General features: G+C 38.7%; 1 protein-coding gene across 5 annotated transcripts in view; it reads left to right on the forward strand.

Moving 5' to 3' along the window:
• Positions 1–16,882, forward strand: part of ASCC1 (activating signal cointegrator 1 complex subunit 1) — a 114,820-nt gene that overhangs the window by 48,174 nt on the left and 49,764 nt on the right. For all 5 annotated transcript variants that reach the window (XM_005911963.3, XM_070364910.1, XM_070364911.1 and 2 more), the window contains exons 6-7: positions 1,755–1,891; positions 13,707–13,826. In XM_005911963.3, coding sequence (XP_005912025.2) covers positions 1,755–1,891; positions 13,707–13,826 — 257 coding nt within the window. The remainder of the gene's footprint in view (positions 1–1,754; positions 1,892–13,706; positions 13,827–16,882) is intronic.

Here is a 16,882-nt window from a genome sequence, read left to right on the forward strand (position 1 = left end):
TTATTTAATAAGTATGAGGTGTTTTTATGGGGTGCTGAAAAAGTTTTGAAACTAAAGAGAGCTGGCAGTTGTACAACATTGTGAATACACGAAATACAACTCAATTGTCATCCTAAAATGGTTAATTGTATGCTAAGTGAATTTTCTGTCTTTTTAAAAGTGGCAGTGGGGTTCATAAATATATTTACTTTTTCTGCTTTCAGAGACAAAAGTTTTAAGTGCAAGGAATGATGATGCCAGAAAAGGATGACCATATTTGATGTGGCAACTCCAGTGTCTAGATATTTCTCTGAATTCATTTTTCATCTGTCTTTGCTTGGGGACAGTTTGTTCTTAACACAATATTTTACCTATAAATACTGCAGTGTCTGCCAAGATAAAAACTGTCTTTTATAAATAGTATATTATCTTTGGGTAAGGCCATAAGAGGCCCAGTTGCTCTGAACTAATTAAAAGCCGACGAGGAACAAAAGATTATTAGAATCTATAATTAGGTAGCATTCTGTTTTTCCTGGGCATACCATTTTGTCAGGCTACCAGTTCATTTTTAAAAAATACTACTTTATTGAAGTGAAATTCATTTAACATAAAATTAACCATTTTAAAATGAATGATTCAGTGGCATTTTCTGCATTAGCAGTATTGTACAACTATGAATTCTGTAATATTTCACATGTTTTTATCACCCCTGAAAGGAATCCCATACCCTGATACACATCCTTGCCGGCACTTGTTGCTTTCCACTCTTTCGGTTATAACCAGCATGATGGGCGTGAAATGGCACCTCATTGTGGTTTTGACTTGCATTTCCCTTAATGGCTGACGACACTGAACATCTTCTTGTAGTCGTTAGCCATTTGTATTTCTTCTCTGGAGAAATGTCTACTCAAGTCCTTTTTCTATTTTTTAAATTGAGTTTTCTTTTAGTTGTTGAGCTATGTAAGTGTTCTTTATATATTATGCATACTGTATGACCCTTATCAAGTATATAGTTTACAAATATTTCTTCCATTCTTTAGGTTGTCTTTTTTACTTTCTTGATAGTCCTTTGATACATAAAAGTTTTAAAATGTGAAGTTTGATGTACCTAATTTTTCTTTTGTTGCCATACTACTGGTGTCATATCTAAGAATCCGTTGCCAAATCCAAGGGGTCATGAAGATTTTCCTGTCTTCTAGGAGTTTTGTGCGAGAGAAGGCAATGGCAACCCACTCCAGTACTCTTGCCTGGCAAATCCCATGGACAGAGGAGCCTGGTAGGCTGCAGTCCATGGGGTCGCTAGGAGTCAGACACGACTGAGCGACTTCACTTCCACTTTTCAGTTTCATGCATTGGGGAAGGAAATGGCAACCCACTCCAGTGTTCTTGCCTGGAGAATCCCATGGACGGGGAAGCCTGGTGGGCTGCCGTCTCTGGGGTCGCACAGAGTCGGACACGACTGAAGCATCTTAGCAGCATCAGCAGGAATTTTGTAATTATGTGGTTTTTGGCTCCTATATCATTGATCCATTTTGATATAGGTTTTGTATATAGTATGAGGTATGGGTTCAACTTCATTCTTTTGCATGTAGGTATTCAGATGTCCCAATATCATTTGTTGAAGAGACTTTTCTTTCCCCACTAAATTGTCCTGGCACCCTGGTTGAAAAGTCAGTTGGTCATGGATGTGTGACTTTATTTCTTTCTGCTCAGTTCTGTGCTGCCATTTAGTTTTGTATGGGCTGAGTTTCTTGTTTTTCTCCCTTTGATAACAGGATCATGGGGTTGATAGCAGCATTTTCCAGAATCCTAAAAAGCTTCACCTAACTATTGGGATGTTGGTGCTTTTGAGTGAGCAAGAGATCCAGCAGACATGTGAGATGCTACAGCAGTGTAAAGAGGAATTCATTGAGTGAGTAATCCAGAGGAGTGGGGAGGGTGGTTGCCCTGTACTGGCCTTTTTTTCTGGTATCACAGACTTGTTTTTGGCCTAGGGAGCTGGGTGACTTGGGAACAAGATTTGTTGACTGACCCATTTGTAACACTTAACATTGGATTTCTTGTGTGAAAGGTTTAAAGTGGATTTAAAGCATATATTTACAAATTTGTATGGAAAGACTCTACCTTAAATTTTGCTAATTCACTAAGTAGTTTTTATTCTTTAACAGGACATCCCATTCCTTTGTCAAAAAAGAAATTCTCTTCATTATCTGTATGAGTGTATTAGCTTTCTGTGCTGCTGTAATACATTACTGCAAGATTGGTATCTTAAAAAAACCCAAATTTATAATCCTATAGTTCTGTGGGGCAGAAGTCTGATACGGGATTCACTGAGCTATTATCAAGGTACTGTCAGGGTTGTGTTCCTTTCTGGAGGCTCCAGGGGAGAATCTGTTTGCTTGCCTTTGAAGTCCTGTTTTTAGAGGCCACCACATTCCTTGGCTAGTAGCCTTCTTCCTCCTTCTTCAACACTAACAACATTGCATCTGTTTGGCCCTCCATCTGTTGTTACATCTCTCTCTCTGGCCATAGCAGGGACAGGTTATCTGCTTTTAAGGATGCGTGTGATTTAATTGAACCCACACAGGTAATGCAGAAAAATCTCCCCACCTCAAACTCCTTAGCCTTAATCACATCTGCAAAACCGTCTTTGCTCTCTTTGAACTAGTGTATTTACAAATCCAAAGAGTAGAACACGGGCATCTTGGGAGGGCTCTTACTATGTTTACCATGGTTACTCAGACATTATAAGATGATTCCCTAGGAGAGTCTTCATTGTATTTCAGAAATGCAGCAGACTTTTTCTTTTTTTTTCAAATTCAGGTTATTTTGTTTGAGTCAATAAGGATACCAAAAAGTATCCAAGCAGTCTGGACAGGGAGAACATTGCTGTGCTGATGGCTGAATTCTTATTCTTTTTTATTGTAATATTTTAACTTGTATGTACATCTGACCTAACAGCTCTGTTTCAAAGGATCATCTCTCCCCACTGACCCCTTCCTTTACTCTTTTTGCATAAGATTGATACAGAACAAGAGCAATTTGAAAATTGACTCGCTTGAATAATTTTATTTTTATGCAGTTATAAAATACAGTTCAGTTCAGTTCAGTTGCTCAGTCGTGTCCAACTCTTTGTGATCCCATGAATTGCAGCACGCCAGGCCTCCCTGTCTATCACCAACTCCCCGGAGTCTACTCAAACTCATGTCCATCGAGTTGGTGATGCCATCCAGCCATCTCATCCTCTGTTGTCCCCTTCTCCTCCTGCCCCCAATCCCTCCCAGCGTCAGAGTCTTTTCCAATGAGTCAACTCTTTGCGTGAGGTGGCCAAAGTACTGGAGTTTCAGCTTTAGCATCAGTCCTTCCAAAGAAATACCAGAGCTGATCTTCTTCAGAATGGACTGGTTGGACCTCCTTGCAGGCCAGGGGACTCTGAAGAGTCTTCTCTAACACCACAGTTCAAAAGCATCAATTCTTCGGCGCTCAGCTTTCTTCACTGTGCAACTCTCGCATCCATACGTGACCACAGAAAGAACCATAGTCTTGACTAGATGGACCTTTGTTGGCAAAGTAATGTCTCTGCTTTAGAATATGCTATCTAGGTTGGTCATAACTTTCCTTCCAAGGAGTAAGCGTCTTTTAATTTCATGGCTGCAGTCACCATCTGCAGTGATTCTGGAGCCCCCAAAAATAAAGTCTGACACTGTTTCCACTGTTTCCTCATCTATTTCCCATGAAGTGATGGACCAGATGCCATGATCTTAGTTTTATGAACGTTGAGCTTTAAGCCAACTTTTTCACTCTCCTCTTTCACTTTCATCAAGAAGCACTTCAGTTCCTCATCACTTTCTACCATAAGGGTGGTGTCATCTGCATATCTGAGGTTATTGATATTTCTCCTGACAATCTTGATTCCAGCTTGTGCTTCTTCCAGCTCAGCGTTTCTCATGATCTACCTTGCATATAAGTTAAATAAGCAGGGTGACAATATACAGCCTTGACGTACTCCTTTTCCTATTTGGAACCAGTCTGTTGTTCCATGGCCAGTTCTAACTATTGCTTCCTGACCTGCATACAGGTTTCTCAAGAGGCAGGTCAGGTGGTCTGGTACTCCCATCTCTTTCAGAATTTTCCACAGTTTATTGTGATCCACATAGTCAAAGGCTTTGGCATAGTCAATAAAGCAGAAATAGATGTTTTTCTGGAACTCTCTTGCTTTTTCAAAGATCAAGAGAATGTTGGCAGTTTGATCTCTGGTTCCTCTGCCTTTTCTAAAACCAGCTTGAACATCAGGAAGTTCACGGTTCACATATTGCTGAAGCCTGGCTTGGAGAATTCTGAGCATTACTTTACTAGAGTGTGAGATGAGTGCAATGGTGTGGTAGTTTGAGCATTCTTTGACATTGCCTTTCTTTGGGATTGGCATGAAAACTGACCTTTTCCAGTCCTGTGGCCACTGCTGAGTTTTCCAAATTTGCTGGCATATTGAGTGCAGCACTTTCACAGCATCATCTTTCAGGATTTGAAATAGCTCAACTGGAATTCCATCACCTCCACTAACTTTGTTCGTAGTGATGCTTTCTAAGGCCCACTTGACTTCAAATTCCAGGATGTCTGGCTCTAGGTGAGTGATCACACCATCATGATTATCTGGGTCGTGAAGGTCTTTTTTGTACAGTTCTGTGTATTCTTGCCACTTCTTCTCAATGTCTTCTGCTTCTGTTAGGTCCATCCCATTTCTGTCCTTTATCGAGCCCATCTTTGCATGAAATGTTCCCTTGGTATCTTTAATTTTCTTGAAGAGATCTCTAGTCTTTCCCATTCTGTTGTTTTCCTCTATTTCTTTGCATTGATTGCTGAGGAAGGCTTTCTTATCTCTCCTTGCTATTCTTTGGAACTCTGCATTCAGATGCTTATATCTTTCCTTTTTTCCTTTGCTTTTCACTTCCCTTCTTTTCATTATAAGGGAGTGGAATGCAAAAGTAGGAAGTCAAGAAACACCTGGAGTAACAGGCAAATTTGGCCTTGGAATACGAAGGCTTCCTCAGACAGCCATTTTGCTTTTTTGCATTTCTTTTCCATGGGGATGGTCTTGATTCCTGTTTCCTCCATCCATAGTTCATCAGGCACTCTATCAGATCTAGTCCCTTAAATCTATTTCTCACTTCCTCTGTATAATCATAAGGGATTTGATTTAGGTCATACCTGAGTGGTCTAGTGGTTTTACCTACTTTCTTCAATTTACGTCTGAATTTGGCAATAAGGAATTGGTGATCTGAGCCACAGTCAGCTCCCGGTCTTGTTTTTGTTGACTGTATAGAGCGTCTCCATCTTTGGCTGCAAAGAATATGATCAGTCTGATTTTGGTGTTGACCATCTGGTGATGTCCATGTGCAGAGTCTTCTCTTGTATTGTTGGAAGAGGGTGTTTGCTATGAGCAGTGTGTTCTCTTGGCAAAACTCTATTAGCCTTTGCCCTGCTTCATTCCGTATTCCAAGGCCAAATTTGCCTGTTACTCCAGGTGTTTCTTGACTTCCTACTTTTGCATTCCAGTCCCCTATAATGAAAAGGACATCTTTTTTGGGTGTTAGTTCTAAAAGGTCTTGCAGGTCTTTATAGAACCGTTCAACTTCAGCTTCTTCAGCTTTACTGGTTGGAGTATAGGCTTGGATTACCGTGATATTGAATAGTTTGCCTTGGAAATGAACAGAGATCATAAAATACAGGTCCCATCCTATTCTGACATGGTCTTGTAGAAATGGGCTACCTATTCACTGGGTAAAACAAGGTAAAATGTTTTAAGTTTTTTCTATAGTTATGTTGTATATATAAGGAGATCCAACCAGTCCATCCTAAAGGAAATCAGTCCTGAATATTCATTGGAAGGACTGATGCTGAAGTTGAAACTCCAATACTTTGGCCACCTGATGCAAAGAGCTGACTCATTTGAAAAGACCCTGATGCTGGGAAAGATTGAAGGCGGTAGGAGAAGGACATGACAGAGGATGAGAGAGCTGGATGGCATCACTGACTCAATGGACATGAGTTTGAGTGAACTCAGGGAGTTGGCGATGGACAGGGAGGTCTTGTGTGCTGTGCAGTCCATGGGGTTGCAGAGTCAGACACGACTGAGCCACTGAAACTGTAATACAGAGACTTATCTGTCAGCCAGTTCTCATTTTTTCCATTAATTATTTTGAAGACAAAATATTTTTCTTGAACAAAATCATAAGCTGATCAGGTTTGCAGCTACCTGTTCTTTCTGAATTTCAAACAGCAAGGAATACTTTGTCTTGTTGTTTGCTTAGTGATGGAAATATTTTCTGTCTTATCTTACCTAAAATTCAAAATAACTTGATGTTTGTATTTAGATATTTATAGTTTTCCTTGCATAAGATAAAACTTTATGCTTTACTTTATGAAGCAGAGCCATTTTACCTTGTTTAAGATAAAATACTTCTGATACTTTAACTTCCCAGATTACTTTTTGTTAAACAGAGATGGAAGCAGCTGCATTTTTTGGCTGCCATTAGGATAATCCCGCAAAGAAAAAAACTAAAGGCAGATAAAATATTTGTTTAAAGAAGTATTTGTTTTTTTACTTTATGAAAATCAGGTCACAGGATTTTAATCATGGAAGCTTTATCCTGAGCTATGTGAGGATTTAGCTGAGTTCTTCCCTTATATGTCTGTTGGTGCCTTTTGTGACTAAATGCCAAATCTGAACCCTTTAAGCATGTCAGGGTTGGTGTGCATAGGGAATGAAGAGCGTCCTTAATAGTTACTAAGAATTTTTGACATGACAGGATGAAAACAGTAATTGTAGTTTTTCAAATTCAGCAAAGCTTTTGAAATAGGACACATTACCCTGCCAAAAATCTGCAGTGCAGGCAAAAATTTTTTGAAGATGCTCTTTTCAAAAAGCTGGAAAGATTTGAAACCAACAAGTAAAGCAAGCCTTTCCAGCTGCCTTCTCTCACCTTCTCTGTTACATACACTTGTTTAAAAAGTATATAGTGCAAAATTAATTTACCTGATTGGCTAGGGGGATGATAATCAGTATTGGTTGTTTGCCTCGATATGCCTATTTTCCTAAAAGAAAGAAAAGTGAAAGTGAAGTCACTCAGTTGTGTCCAGCTCTTTGCGACCCTATGGACGACTGTAGCCTACGAGGCTTTTTCGTCCATGGGATTTTCCAGGCAAGAGTACCAGAATGGGCTACCATTTTCTTCTCCAGGGGATCTTCCTGACTAAGGGATGGAACCCTGGTCTCCTGCATTGCAGACAGATGCTTTACTGTCTGAGCCTCCAGGAAAGCCCAAGTACTTCTAATAAAGCCCTGGTGGGAATTGCGTCATCTACCTTCTTTTTCTTCACTATTGTTGATCTTTGATCTCAATCTTTGTACTTGGTATGCTTTGAAAAAATGTCAGTAAATAATGGCATTTCTAACCCCAGCCTTTTATGATGTAAAGATTTCAAATTAAAATATAAAAATGGAAAACATTGGGAATGAATTTGTGGTTGTTCAGTCACTCAGTCATGTCCTACTTTTTGCGACCCCATGGACTGAAGCACACCAGGCTTCCCTGTCCTTCACCATCTCCCGGAGCTTGCTCAAACTCATGTCCATTGAGTCAGTGATGCCATCTAACCATCTGATCCTATGTTGTCCCCTTCTGCCTTCAATTTTTCGTATAACATGCTGTAGCTTAATTTGATGGCTTTTTAAATTGAGATATTAAATAAATGTGGCTGTATTGGAATCTAATTAAAACTGGTGATATATAAATATTCTAAAGAAATGGGTGGTTGAACATTTGTTTCAAGTTTGGGGGTGATAATTAAGTTTAAGGGATGTGACTTGACCAGAAATAGAATTTTGATTCCAGTTCTTAAGCTTAAGGCTCATGCAGTTGTGTAGATTTCAGATGAATTACTCACAGTGTTCAGTAAGTCCTGACACTCAAGTGTGTCCCTTGTGACTTTTCTTTGTGAGATATGAAACACAGACAGTGCAGTGGTTCTGAGTATATAGTCTGACAAATATGCAGCTCTTCCTTAGCTCCCGTATCACTCAACTCATAGCTGAGTGTTCCCAGTAGGCCTGAAGTAAAACCAAATAAGTTAAAAAGGGAGAAGAATGAGGAGAGAAGAGAAGGGAAAATACCCAAGGGCAAATGTTCCTAATTATTGCCTTGGATATGTTTCCATTGTGAAGTGTGCTCACTGGGGTCCCAGGTGGAATAGTTTGGTCACCAGGACAAAGAGCATTTATCAGCGTTTTTCTTTACTGCTCTTTAATTCTCTCTCTTGATAAATCCTAGAGATATGTTGAAAGAGTTTCTGTTTCCGCTGGTAAGGCAGACTTTGGATCCTGTTTCAGTGTTTTGTTTTTGGTGCTCCATCTAATTCCAAGGGCTTGAGGTCGTTTAGAGTGAGGGCGTATATACAAAAGAAATGTTAAGACAGATTAGAAACCATAAAGATGGAATGGGAAGAAAATTCTATCTAGAAACTGAGGTTTGATAATAATTGTGCCAGAACTTTAAAATTTAGTGCTGTTTTCAAGCGTCAGTGTATTTGAACTAAATTCTAAAAAGGAACACACCAGTTATTAAAGTTCTTATCTGATAAAAAGAAGCATAATAATTTTAAGGGAGAGAATCCTTTTCTGGCTCTCAGTCCAAGAAAAATTTGTGTAAATCTTAGCATAAAGAACCCAAGAATGATGATGAGCAGTGTCTTTAACGGGAGTTTTGCAGAAGATAAAAAAAACATTGTTAACGTGAGTGTGACGTGAAATTGAGGGTGTAACATTAAGTACAACCTGGTACAAGTTTTTTAGTGGGAAACTAAACCAATGGTATGGTGCCTTCTGGTGGTCTAACAATGCAGAGTTGGAGCTGAAAAAAATGTAGAGGGATGTATACTTAGTATTAAACTTTTTTTTTTTTCCGAAAGCAGTTTTGTTGACTGCACTTGAATGGATTGAATGGCAGTCTTTCATATTGAATTCTTTGGCTATTACTAGGACTGAAGATACCCTGTATTGCTGACTGAAGCTAAAGTCTTCAGTCAGGTGATATTTCGGAGTTCGGCTTGTGTTTTCAAATATCCCACTTACTGGAGGTGGTTATAGAGATGATTGAGGCTGTTATTTTTTCATTCAAATGACTGTATGAAATAGTTGGGTTATTTAGTTTCTTAGAAAAATTCTGGTCTTGTGAAATAATAATGGCCTTAATGTTTTAAGAGGAAAACAACAGAATGGGAAAGACTAGAGATCTCTTCAAGAAAATTAGAGATACCAAGGGAACATTCCTGCAAAGATAGGCTCAATAAAGGACAGAAATGGTATGGACCTAACAGAAGTAGAAGATATCAAGAAGAGGTGGCAAGAATACACAGAAGAACTGTACAAAAAAGATCTTCACGACCCAGATAAGCATGATGGTGTGATCACTGACCTAGAGCCAGTGACTTAAAGCTTAAAGCTTAGAGCCAGACATCCTGGACTGTGAAGTCAAGTGGGCCTTAGAAAGCATCACTATGAACACAGCTAGTGGAGGTGATGGAATTCCAGTTGAGCTATTTCAAATCCTGAAAAATGATGCTGTGAATATGCCAGCAAATATGGAAAACTCAGCAGTGGCCACAGAACTGGAAAAGGTCAGTTTTCATTCCGATCCCAAAGAAAGGCAATGCCAAAGAATGCTCAAACTACCACACAATTATACTCATCTCACACACTAATAAAGTAATGCTCAAAATTCTCCAAGCCAGGCTTCAGCAATATGTGAACTGTGAACTTCCAGATGTTCAAGCTGGTTTTCGAAAAGGCAGAGGAACCAGAGATCAAATTGCCAACATCCGCTGGATCATCGAAAAAGCAAGAGAGTTCCAGAAAAACATCTATTTCTGCTTTATTGACTATGCCAAAGCCTTTGACTGTGTGGATCACAATAAACTGGAAAATCTGAAAGAGATGGGAATACAGGACCACCTGACCTGCCTCTTGAGAAACCTATATGCAGGTCAGGAAGCAACAGTTAGAACTGGACATGGAACAACAGACTGGTTCCAAATAGGAAAAGGAGTACGTCAAGGCTATATATTGTCACCCTGCTTATTTAATTTTATGCAGAGTACATCATGAGAAACACTGGACTGGAAGAAACACAAGCTGGAATCAAGATTGCCGGGAGAAATATCAATAACCTCAGATATGCAGATGACACCACCCTTATGGCAGAAAGTGAAGAGGAACTAAAAAGCCTCCTGATGAAAGTGAAAGTGGAGAGTGAAAAAGTTGGCTTAAAGCTCAACATTCAGAAAACGAAGATCATGGCATCTGGTCCCATCACTTCATGGGAAATAGATGGGGAAACCGTGGAAACAGTGTCAGACTTTATTTTTTGGGGCTCCAGAATCACTGCAGATGGTGACTGCAGCCATGAAATTAAAAGACGCTTACTCCTTGGAAGGAAGGTTATGTCCAACCTAGATAGCATATTCAAAAGCAGAGACATTACTTTGCCAACAAAGGTCCGTCTAGTCAAGGCTATGGTTTTTCCTGTGGTCATGTATGGATGTGAGAGTTGGACTGTGAAGAAGGCTGAGCGCCGAAGAATGGATGCTTTTGAACTGTGTTGTTGGAGAAGACTCTTGAGAGTCCCTTGGACTGCAAGGAGATGCAGTCAGTCCATTTTGAAGGAGATCAGCCCTGGGATTTCTTTGGAAGGAATGATGCTAAAGCTGAAACTCCAGTACTTTGGCCACCTCATGCGAAGAGTTGACTCATTGGAAAAGACTCTGATGCTGGGAGGGATTGGGGGCAGGAGGAGAAGGGGACGACAGAGGATGAGATGGCTGGATGGCATCACTGACTCGATGGACGTGAGTCTGGGTGGACTCCGGGAGTTGGTGATGGACAGGGAGGCCTGGCGTGCTGTGATTCATGGGGTTGCAAAGAGTCGGACACGACTGAGCGACTGAACCGAACTAAACTGAATGTTTTAAGGGAGTCTATCATTAGGATTCCTAAAGAATCTCCCTGAGCCTTAATTAAATATCAGTAAGACTTTTTCGTTTTTCTTTATTTGGAATTATCTTTTGATTAATCCTAACATCCTGTTGTCTCTGAGCCAGTACCACATTTTATTCAATGATAATATAGGCATATGTCCATAATCACAAAATTGTCCAGAACATCTTCTTCATTTATAGTGGAACATCATCAGAGATTTACGAAGTACTCACTGTATATAAGGCACTGTTCCAGGTGCTGGGGATATGGGAGTAGAAAATATGAATAGAGTCCTTGGCCTCATGGGACCTAGAGAAGGCTGTGTGGTGAGCTGAGTTTTAGCTGGGTTTTGGGTTGGCACAGCTATTTACTTGTTGAAGTATAAATCTGTTTAAGGGGTCTGTGAAGAAAGCAAGATGGTGGGTTTTATTTAACAGAAGAGCAATACATACTAGCTTTATAAAAGCCCAAAATTGTGGATAATCAAGATGTCCCTTGTAGTAGTATTACCTAAAGATAATTACCATCAGCACTTTGGAGCATATGTGCCCATACTTTTTTGTATTCATATATGTATTTTTGCTTTACGGTGTTTTACTTACAGTAAAATTTATGGATCTTAAGTGTAGTTGATGAATTTTAATAAATGTGTACACCCGTGTAACCTCACCCAAATCTCCATGTAGAATATTGCCATCACCCTAGGATGTTCCTTCATGCTCTTTACCAGTAAATTCACTTCTTCCAGAAGTAACTGCTGTTCTGATTTCTGTTATCATAGATTAAATGTGCTTGTTCTTTAATATCATATAAATAGGATCATTAAGCACATATACTTTTATGTTTGGCTTATTTTTCATGTATGTGCAGTATATATACATCTTGTATTTGGCTTCTTTTGCATGTATTTTTTTATTTTAACTTTTTAAAGAATAATACATTTATATGGTTCAAAAAATTTTTAAGTACAAAGGATATGTGCTGAAGAGTTTCCTTCCCACTGCTATCCCACCAAGCACTCTGATCTCTAAAGGCAACAGATTTTAGCAGTTTCTTTGTATTGTATCAGTTCAGAGATTTTACCTATGTACAAGCATATATATGTGTATGTGTGTGTGTATATGTATATAATGTATACGTTTAATTTTTCTTATCTCCATCCTTGTTGGCTTTTCTGGTAGCTTAGGTGATAAAGAATCTGCTTGCAATGCAGGAGATTTGAGTTCGATTCCTGACTTGGGAAGATACCCTGGAGAAGGAAATGGCAACCCATTCCAGTATTCCTGACTGGAAAATCCCATGGACAGAGGGGTCTGGAGGGCTACAGTCCATGGGGTCGCAAAGAGTCGGACATGATGGAGTGACTAACACTTCCACTTTCCATCCTTTGTACAAATAATGAAACTGATTAAATATTTCATCAGGGCTTGCAAAATGGTGATATTCTGATTCTATTTTTACTTCTGCATTTATCTGTTGGAATTCTTCTGAAAGAACTTCATTGGCTGTGGTTGGATATGTGCCTGAATTTATGATTATTTGGGCAAGGAATTGAATTGCTTGGGCAAAGGGTTTCTATTCTTGAAGACTTTTTATAAATATTGCCAACTTGCTCTTAAAGATGTGTTACCAATTTGTACCTTCACTGTTGTTACATGAATAAAGTACTGTTTGCAATTTGAATTATTAGAAATAATGAGGTAAAAACTGGTATTTTGCCGAATGTTTTGCCTTGTTTTAGGTTTGAAGGATTCATTAACAAACCACTCATTACACACAAATAAACAATTTTAACTTCTAATAGAAGATTATTTAACTTAATTTCAATATACAGTCATTGGGGGAAAAAAGAAATAGAAACAATAGAAGATGCAGAGTATACATCACCAAATTGAGCTGACACCTACACCCAGACTTGAACCCTTCTTGGAAATACCTCATTAACAGCAATCTGGAGTTTCAATTGGAAAAGGGCCCTGGGCCATTCATCTACTCCGTGGGCGAGATTTTGAATTGCAGTTTTGGGGGGCTCCCGTTTATAATCCCAGGCCACAAACTGGTATCATCATCAGTTTGTGTGCAGAAATGCAGCTGTGGTTTTCTTTTACGATGCTGATTGTTTCATCTTGTGAGTCACCAAATTTCCTTAGACTCCAATGGGGTTAGCCAGGCCTCCAGGGGCTTGAAAAATTCCAAGATCCACTCCCTTTCTTAATCTAAAGTGCCACTTGACTTACTGGTAACGATTGGTGTGTTCACAAGCAGGCACGTAGTCCAGGCAGGGCCCAGACAAGGTCAGAAGTTGGTTGGAATCCTCTCCCCTACATCTAAAGCCTGAACAAGACCACCTCCATTTTAATTTCCCTAACAGCTGGAGAGGTGGGCAGTGTAGTAAATGTCTTTGTCAGTCAGAACTGTCATTACTTGGCCTTTGATTAGACATTCTTTGATATGCTATTAATAATAAACTGCTGTTGGGATAGATGTGGTGTGACTTTAGGAATACTTGTGGTTCTAGTTTGTGTTCATTAAACATGTATCAGTTTGAAATTAGAAGGACAGTTAAATCATATTAGTTAAATAAAAAAACCTCAACAACTTCATTTTTGTAATATTTGACTATATTTATCATATTTCAAAATATAATAGCCCTCTTAGCTTAAAAAATTTTGAAAATCTAATGTTTTTTCCTTTGCAGTGACATTTCAGGAGGCAAACCCCTGGAAGTAGAGATGTCAGGGATAGAATACATGAATGATGATCCTGGCATGGTGGATGTTCTTTATGCCAAAGTCCATATGAAAGATGGCTCCAACAGGTATGTTTCTGAAATATTCCTTTGTTTTAATCAAGAGGTGCCTCAAAGCATTCCTGAAAGTTCAGGTAGTTTTGATTCCTTTTCTTTGAGATCTTATTATTGTAAGGAGTGTATTGTATTTCTTATTCTGAAATAGTAAGTTAATATTTTGCAAGAGGAATTTGTTGTTGGAAGAAGTTATCAGACTTTTAGTTTGGTAATTATTTAATTACTTGGTTGGTGGATATTGATAGTAGCAATCTAGTTTTTATGGAACTCAGTGCTTCCTTGATGTTTTCTAGGATAATAGGAGGCAGAAGAATGGCATACTAGGATGGTAGTTTCAAAAGTGACATAATGCAGATCTAATGAATAAAAGGGCAAAACAGAACTGTAACACAAATTACATAGGAATATTAAGATTGAATTAATATAAAATTCCTAGATCAGTGCTTGGCACTTGCTAACATCATACATTAAAAATGGTTGCTGCTTTTAATTTTTGTTACTACCACACCTTAATCCCTGTTAGAGATTCTCAGTCTGCAACCCATGCTATTTCTGAGGCCATTTTCAGTGTTAGTGCTATTTTTTAGCCTATGTAAGGCCTTTGGTGAGCAGAGGAGCCCATCTTGAATCGGAAGTTTGTTTTTGTGTAGCCTTTTCACTGGGACAGGATAAAACAGAGCTCACACAGAATAAAAAATCCTCTAGAGAAAATCTGTGTCTCTAGGCAGGCCTCCAAATTGCTTTCCTGGAGGGTCTCTTGTAAAGTTTCGCTTATCTCAATTTGAATTAATAATCTCAGTTGTCTCCTCTTTCAGTTCCAATGAAAGTGAATTTTGAGTTAATGGAAGAAAAAAAGGGTACAGAATCAGTTTTTTGTGTGTGATGAATATCAATTATATCTCAGGAAAACTGGAGAAAAAAGTACATTAATATCACTACTAATTTCATCAAAATCTCTTAAGTATGGGAAGCTGTCAAGCTCATGGTAGCAGATACATGTTTTCCAAAATTCTTGTTTTCACTTGAAAGCTTGAATTTTGTTATTGGGAAAAAAAAATACTGGTGATTGTTTTCCATGAAATTCTTTTTTGAGAAAATGTCTGCCAAAAAGCCAAGTCTGAATAACCATAATTTGTCTGTCAGTTGTTCTTTGAAGCAAAAATGGTGTTCTATGGACAAAGAGGCTAGTTGAGCTATAAATCTAAGAAGCTTGCAAATGCCTCCTACAGACAGCCATATAGTCTCATACAGTCCAAGTGATTCATACATCCTGTTAATTTCTTCACACAGAGTACTGAAGACACCTACTCAAGGGCTGAGATTCAGTAAAATTGATCAATTTAATTTTAATGGGCCTGACTTTGTGCTTAGATTGTTTTATCTCTATTTTATCTTCATAACATTTATATAAAATAAATACTTTTATTATATCCATTTTATAGATGAAGGAGGTTCAGAGAGCTTAAATAACTTGGCTAAGGAACACATAGATAGCAAAACCTTGCTCTGAATTCCTGCGGTTTTTAGTGTATGTATTGTGCTCGGCTGAGTAGAATAAACTGTGTTGCAATTCTTATTCCTAAAATAGAAAATTGTGACCTACGTTTCTTTGGAAAGTGGTAAAGTTCATATAATAAAATTCATCATTTTAACTGTTTTAAAGGCTATAATTGAGTGGCATCAAGTACATTAATAGCATTGTGCAACCATCACCACTGTCTAGTTCTAGAACATCTTTATCACCCCAAAAGGAAATCCTAGACCCAGTAAGCAGTCACTCTCAGTTTCTCCCTTTCCCATATTTCCCTCTTCCCAGCCCCAGCCTCTGGCAGCCACTAGTCTAGTGACTCCGTGGACTTGCCTATTCTGTATATTTCCTATAAATGAACCATACCATATGTGGCCTTTTGTGTCTGGCTTCTTTCAGTGTATGTTTTCAATATTCATCCATATTATTGCATGTATCAGTACTTATTCCTTTTTATGGCTAAATAATATTCCATTGTATGAAAGGATACCACATTTTGTTTATTCATCAGTTGGTGGGCATTTGGGTCTGTTTCCACCTTTTGGCTATTGTGAATAGAGCTATTTTCAGTTCTTTGGGGCTGACTCACTTTTAAAAATGTTTTAAAGTCATGTTTTTTATTTCCTTGATAAACCTCGTAATTTTATAGAACATCACAGCGACTCAGCCCAACCTCTGTCATTTCCTTATTCTCTGTTTCGAGTCTTAATTTTTGTCACTACCTTACTGTTGTGAGACTAAAGTCTGTGATAGCGTATAGTTAGGCAGTTAACATGAAACTATATGGAAAATTTACATGGATTACAATGTTTCATTAAATAAAATAGTGAATTTTTCCTAATGTAGGGCTTCAGGTCTGTTTTACCATACATACGTCATAGACTGCACAGTTTTGGTTTACCCTATTGGAGGTGGCTCCCAGGAAGAGAGGGTGGTCATTAAGTAAGGGTAATGAAATCATTACTTTGAGTGTTTCCGTTGATTATGTTTAATGGTTAGATCCTTAGTTCTATAGAAGGTCTTTCAAGTATTATGTTGTTGTTCAGTTGCTAAGTCATGTTTGACTCTTTGTGACCCCATGGACTGCAGCACACCAGGCTTCCCTGTCCTTCAGTCTTTCCCGGAGTTTGTTCAAACTCATGTACATTGAGTCAGGGATGCCATCCAACCATCTCATTCTTTGTCATCCTCTTCTCTTCCTGCCCTCAATCTTTCCTAGGATCAGGGTCTTTTCCAGTGAGTCAGCTCTTGGCATCAGGTAGCCAAAGTATTGGAGCTTCAGCTTCAGCATCAGTCCTTCCAGTGAATATTCAGAGTTGACTGCCATGCTCTCCTTGCTGTCCGTGGGACTCTCAGGAGTCTTCTCCAACACCACAGTTCAAAAGCATCAGTTCTTTGGCACTCAGCCTTCTTTATAGTCCAACTCTCACATCCCTTCATGACTACTGGAAAAACCATAGCTTTGACTATACAGACCTTTGTTGGCAAAGTGATGTCAACTTTCAAGTATAGAAAAGAATTGCTTTTTGAAATGTGAAGG

The sequence above is a fragment of the Bos mutus genome, chromosome 28 (genome assembly GCF_027580195.1).
Source record: "Bos mutus isolate GX-2022 chromosome 28, NWIPB_WYAK_1.1, whole genome shotgun sequence".
Lineage (NCBI taxonomy): Eukaryota > Metazoa > Chordata > Mammalia > Artiodactyla > Bovidae > Bos > Bos mutus.